The sequence below is a fragment of the Seriola lalandi genome, unplaced genomic scaffold (assembly GCF_002814215.2).
Source record: "Seriola lalandi dorsalis isolate HSWRI2012SDOR001 ecotype SW California unplaced genomic scaffold, Sedor1 jcf7180002054290, whole genome shotgun sequence".
Classification (NCBI taxonomy): Eukaryota; Metazoa; Chordata; class Actinopteri; order Carangiformes; family Carangidae; genus Seriola; species Seriola lalandi.
The window spans coordinates 222,958-229,035 of NW_019524843.1; the positions used below are offsets into that span (position 1 = coordinate 222,958).

The window sequence follows — 6,078 nt, forward strand, 5'->3', positions numbered from 1 at the left end:
TAACCCAGAATTTATCCTATGGAGACAAATATCCACTCCACTTACAAATTATAACAAATTTGAATTTGAAGATCAACATTAAGAACATTAATATGAATATTTTTATTCATATTATTATACCAATATTATATAAATATAATATTTATATTCATATTATCGTTGCTATTAATAAGTTGAGGTAAAAGAGATCATCAAATATCACTCTGCCCAGCCGAGCACTACATAATTCTCCTTGAATCATAATACCTGTCTAGGTTTATAATTCTCCTTGAGTATAGTACGTGTAATCTCATCATATCTGTATTCTATTTGTGTGATAATATCTGTAAATGACATTCACCCTTCTAGTTGGAAGTGTTTACAAAGTTTGCGTTTCCTCACAGACTGCTGATAGGTTAACTGTCGAACTCATTTTGTCCTAGCCGCACACCGTAGTTGGGGCACCAGGGCGCTGCAGTTGTTAGAAAGAGGTGAGTCCGCCGCTATAAACAAACTGCAGAATAACAGCAGCTGGGATCGGTGAGTTTGTCCGGCCTGTCGTTGTTACATGGTGAATATGCTCAGTTTCCATCGCGTTATCTCAATCGACATCGACATTGTAAATAAGAAAAATAGCTAGCTAGCTAGCAGTTAGAAAGTGACAGCTAGGGGCTAGCTAACTGTCAGCAGCAGCTAAAAATATTCTCCTGTCGAAGTAATCTTCAGTGGGCACAGCTGAACAGACAGCGGGGAGACTGTGGGAGGTTACAGCTAGTAAGCTGCATGCTCTGAACTACGGTGTATTAGTCTGTGATGTGACGTCAGTTTGGGAAACTTGTTGCTTGCGCTCTGCAAGTCTGACAGGATGACTGTATTAACGCGAAGTGGTTATTGTGGTCTGATCTGTTCTGCCAAATCCGGGTTCACAGTTACCGGGCAGCCACAGTTTCTTACTCGTATCTGGCTAGCCCGTCGGTCGATGAGCCTTTTAGCCTTTCTGGAAAGCCGTTTAGCCTTTTGAGTGAACCAGACTGCTGCTCATCATGTTCACAGTTGATGTATCTTGAAAGTTTTACCCATTCCAACATACAACTAATGTTGGTTGTCATTTCATCATATCATCATATCATATTTAGCACACACAATAGGCTGTGGCCAGCACCAGTTTGTGCCTGTAATGTATTGTCATTACATTGTTATGAATACATGCGAGGTGCAAACTGGGCCTACTGCCATGGTTGTTAACTCACTATAATTCTTCTTCATATTGATAATGTATTGTAATCGGTTGTTTTGCATAGATAGCATTGGTCTAACATGAAAGCAAGTGAACATATAAGGAAATAGCAGAACAGGTACCCGCAGGGCTGTTCAGCTTTTATAGAGATTCATCAGTGACTTTGTCCACCCATTGTGGACAAACTCCTTATCAGCTTTATAGAGGTTTTAAAGCAAGACATGAAATTAACACCAGCTATCATGTTGTTCATTACTAATTCTGTCTTACACTCTTTGTTGAATTTTTAATCGGCTTCCTAGTCTCTAAATGGTACGTCTTGATTACAATTAAATTAGTTTATGGGTTGTCTTTTCTTTCCAGTAGCGCCGTAAATAGTGAAGCATAATGGGCAACACAAGTGATAGGGTGTCTGGAGATCGCCATGGAGCCAAAGCCCACCGCTCGGACAGTAGCGGCAGTCACAAAGACCAAGAACACAGCAGCAAGATGGTGGACAGCACAGATGACCCCAACATCTTCAACACCCATGGGCCTGAGTCCAAGGTACTACTGGAAAAATACAGATTATCGTGCAGAGCCTTGTTTGCTCTGCAAGAACACCTCTAAGATTTCAGTGGCATGCATTAGCTTTGATTTTTCTAAGATTGTAGTTAAAATCTGCAATAAATTGCCTTTAGGCATTAGGAGAGAAAGAATTCACCCCAGATCTGGATGACCTGGTGAAGCCTGGTCCTCAGGCTCGACCCACTGTGATCCGATGGGCAGGTGGAGGGAAGGAGGTCTACATAGCTGGTTCCTTTAATAACTGGGGCACAAAGATACCGCTAAATAAGAGGTAAAAAGGATTGTTTTTTTGCCATAGATGCCAGCATTTTCACTGCCTTATATGGATGACCATATATGCCATTTACCTCAGCTGTACTCTAGCCTCAACCCCAGCCCAGTATTGCACTTATTCTTTTTCTCTTCCTCTGTTCAAAGTCATAATGACTTTGTAGCGATCCTGGACCTGCCTGAAGGAGAGCACCAGTACAAGTTTTTTGTAGATGGGCAGTGGGTCCACGATCCCTCTGAGGTACAACACCATTATCTTGTTCTTGTCATTTTCATGTTACTAGTTCATTAAGTTCTTTCTTTCACCACTTAAATTGAAATGTAGAAAAAAACTTATAATATGTATGTTCTCATAATTTTGATCTCAAAAAGTTCAGTTTCAGACTCTGAATTTTGGCGTGCTGAAAAGATAGAAGAAAGTTATAAACATGAAAGGATAGAAGCCTCTAAAGAAATTAAGACATTATAAAAGAGATCAACAAGAAATTGACAGGATAATCTAATCCATTTCAAACCCCTAAGGTGCCGACTGATATTGTTTATGTTGCTACTGTCATGTTATTTGGTCTGCAAAAACACAGGTGCTCCTACCAATAACTGCATTTTAAGTCTCTCAGATATCCAGGGAAATGTGTGAAGAGTGTTTGATCATGACCTCTGGGATCATTTCTCTTTTGCAGCCAGTGGTAACCAGCCAGCTCGGCACCATCAACAACCTGATCCAGGTGAAGAAGTCTGACTTTGAGGTGTTTGATGCCCTGCAGGTCGACTCTCTGGAGTGCTCAGACACATCAGGTCAGCCTGCATCCAGACTGTTTATACTTGTTCTCATTTAGCGAATGACATTGCATCAGTTAATCAATAGTTACTGGAAAATTATTATGCTATTATTATGTTCCAATTCAGCTCATACAAACAGACCTGAATGGTTTGGAAATGTATGAAAAATGAATATGAATAGTCTTAGGAACTGGGTAGAAACTCTTCAAAACCTTTGCTGATTGACATGTACATTGTTCTTGTGAATATTTGTTGTTTTTGTACTCTGGCCAGCAGCTGTCAGCATATTCACAGTAAACAGTGACAACAAAACAACAGGAAAATTTGAAGAAATGTCGAAATCTTATTAGTCGTGTGATTGTCTCTGTTGTTTGTTCACAGATCTGTCCAGCTCCCCTCCAGGTCCATATGGACAGGAACAGTACATCTTCAGACCCGAGGAGCATTTCAAAGCCCCACCGATACTCCCTCCTCACCTCCTTCAAGTCATACTCAACAAAGACACCAATATATCTGTAAGTGTCTGCACCTTTCCCTTTGCCACATCTCCCCATTTACAACTCTGATTTTATACTTTATTTTCTTCAGGCCTTGATTTACCTTGTCTTTATTTTTGCTGGTGACAGGCAAGGTTTCTGTCTATCTGCACATCTGTCTGTTTTCTTAATTTCTTCAAATTTGGCACAAACATTCACTTGGACTCAACGATGAAGTGATTATATTTTTGTGGTCAAAGGTCACTGTGACCTGTGGCCATAACTCACAAATTCATAGGCTAATTATGACACAATTCAACACAAATGTATGGCAGGATAAAACATTATAACATACATTTTTTATCCAAATAGTCTAAGGTCAACTTCATTGTGAAATGATAATGTTCTTCAAATGTTCTGGCCATTTTTCTGTGCTGTAACTCAGGAACAGAAGGGGGAGTTGTGATATTTCCTGCAACTTGGCTGGCTGGCGGAGGTGGTCATTTTAGTCTGATTTTATTTCATAACTTTTTCTCTTTCCTCTGTCTTGTCAGTGTGACCCTGCCCTGCTGCCTGAACCCAACCACGTCATGCTAAATCACCTGTACGCTCTCTCAATAAAGGTAGGTTTTACTGGAAACAGCTGAAACACTTCTCATTCTTCTCACTCTGTTTATCCGTGGGTTTGGATCCCACTAACGGCAGCTTGTCTGTGCATTGTTTTTCTCTCTGTGTAGGATGGAGTGATGGTGCTGAGTGCGACTCACAGATACAAGAAGAAATACGTCACTTCTCTGCTTTACAAGCCTATCTAAACCTCAGCTTGGGTGCTCCACAGTGCTTTTAGAAAGCAGCCTGTTTGTATTCTGCTGTTTCTTGTTTTTTTGTATCATTGCATTTAGCCAAATCTTGCACTGAAACAAGTTTACAGGTGAGCTCAAGGCCGTGACTTTGGCTTGTTTTGTTTTTTTTAAAAAGGTTGCACTTCTGTCTACATAGGGCTGTGAACAAAAGTAGCGAAGTGTGTGTGAGTAGGGTCCCAGCAAGAGATGAAAACCATACTGTGGCTTTTACATTTGACATCTACAGACAGATAAGAGACTGATTAAATCACTGTGTGTATCATGTGTGTTTGCTGCACAATGTGATTATATGCATGTTCGTGTGTAAAAAGCTGATTTTTCTTTGGGTCCGTATCCATATCATATGTCACTTTGGCAGGTAGAGGATCTGTAAGTGATCTGTTTCATGAGTGAGGGATACCGAGCGTTTCTGGTGGGGATTGACAGTTTGATTTTAAAGTGTTGTGTCGTCATATCCACCTTTTAACTGATTCAGTTAAGTGTTTAACTAACTGACTTGACGTTTCTCTTGGAAAGTGCATGCAAAATCACAGACTGACTTGATGAGGTCATTTTAGAGATGCTTAAGAGAGCAGCTGACTTGGCTTTGCTTGAACATGAAGTGCAATAACCTGTTGAAGAAAAGTACGGCATTTTGTTCAGGAGGTGGCAGTGAATAGAATCTGACATTGTCAATACACAGTAAATAAGTTGAATTTCTCATTTTGTTTATGTAATTGTTACTATAGATGGAGTACTTATCTGTTTCAAGAGGAAAACCCGCTTTACAAAAGGTTCATGGTGGTCAAAGGTCAATGTTTAGTTCTGTTGTTGCCTTTATCTTGACATAATGTTGCGAGCACTTTACCATCCTGTGAGCAGGAGTGTCGATAGAAGCTTTTAACTATGCAGCAGACAACTCTTGTACTGTAGTTTCTCTGGACTATAGAACCCGTTTTGTGCTTCTTTTTTTTTATATAATGAACTTGCAGTGCTTTATAATGTGTGTGCATCTGTATTGAGTTCTGTTTATCAAATAGAAATGTACTGTATGTTACATGTATAGTCATACACAGAGGCGTGTGCACCCAAACTGTTTCAACTTGCTGGTTTGCCTGTATTGCACACACCTCAAAATGTGATCAGAGGCACACATAAACAGGGCTATGAGGATAAGTAGTTGCCATGAAATTAAATGTTGTACAAAGTTTGCTCACATGTGTGTGCTTTATAACCATTTAAGCTCATCTGTATTTTGAGGTATGGTGGCTTTAAAAGTTATTTTTGTCTCTTGTAAGTTGTGTTGTTTAATTGTCTGCAGTTGCAGTACAGTATATACCCCCAGTTGATACACTCTACAGAACTAAGAAGGGGCTTTCATGAATCCTGTTGGTGATCAACTAGACACTGAAAGTATTTTGTGAATGTTGAGCCTAGCCATGCAATTTTGTCCAAAGAGGTTTTAAGACTTACAGATATGATAAGGGAGTATGGACAAACGCTGTGGAAGTGGTGATTTAAGGCTAAAACCAAAACTTGAATTTTACAACCATTTCATGAATGTTTTAAAATGCTTTGCAGAGCCAGTGTGATGACTCACTGTATGAAGTTTTATTTGTTTGCAAATAAAGAGAGGACACGCTGGTCCCAACTGTTGTGTTTTTGTCTTTCTTTCTAGTGTAAGAAGCTTGTACTCTAGGTTAAAAGACACGGTCTCTTAGGTCAATATTATAAGTTTCAGGTTTTTCTTATCCTAGTGAAAAACACATTTTGTTTTTGGCTTAATGCTTGTATGTTTTGTTTGACATTTTCTCATCTTTTATATCCTTGTCCTGAAGATAGTATTTCATTTCAGCAGCACTGTCTTATAGTTGGAATTACAGACCATTCTCTTGAACTCTTGGTCTAAATAGCTAGTATTCTGAAT

General features: G+C 39.5%; 1 protein-coding gene across 6 annotated transcripts; it reads left to right on the forward strand.

Moving 5' to 3' along the window:
- Nucleotides 1-407: 407 nt before the first annotated feature.
- prkab2 (protein kinase, AMP-activated, beta 2 non-catalytic subunit) lies at nucleotides 408-5,802 on the forward strand. 6 transcript variants are annotated; one of them, XM_023405946.2, is made up of 8 exons: nucleotides 408-470; nucleotides 1,583-1,762; nucleotides 1,897-2,054; nucleotides 2,201-2,294; nucleotides 2,734-2,848; nucleotides 3,215-3,348; nucleotides 3,864-3,932; nucleotides 4,047-5,802. In XM_023405946.2, exons 2-8 carry the CDS (start codon nucleotides 1,604-1,606, stop codon nucleotides 4,122-4,124), a joined length of 807 nt encoding a protein of 268 aa, XP_023261714.1. In that variant the 5' UTR covers nucleotides 408-470; nucleotides 1,583-1,603; the 3' UTR covers nucleotides 4,125-5,802. The 6 variants fall into 6 exon arrangements, with proteins under 6 accessions (XP_023261714.1, XP_023261713.1, XP_023261710.1 ...); XM_023405945.2 differs by having other exon boundaries at nucleotides 426-470; nucleotides 1,580-1,762; XM_023405942.2 differs by having other exon boundaries at nucleotides 436-519; nucleotides 1,580-1,762.
- The last annotated feature ends 276 nt before the right edge of the window (nucleotides 5,803-6,078 follow it).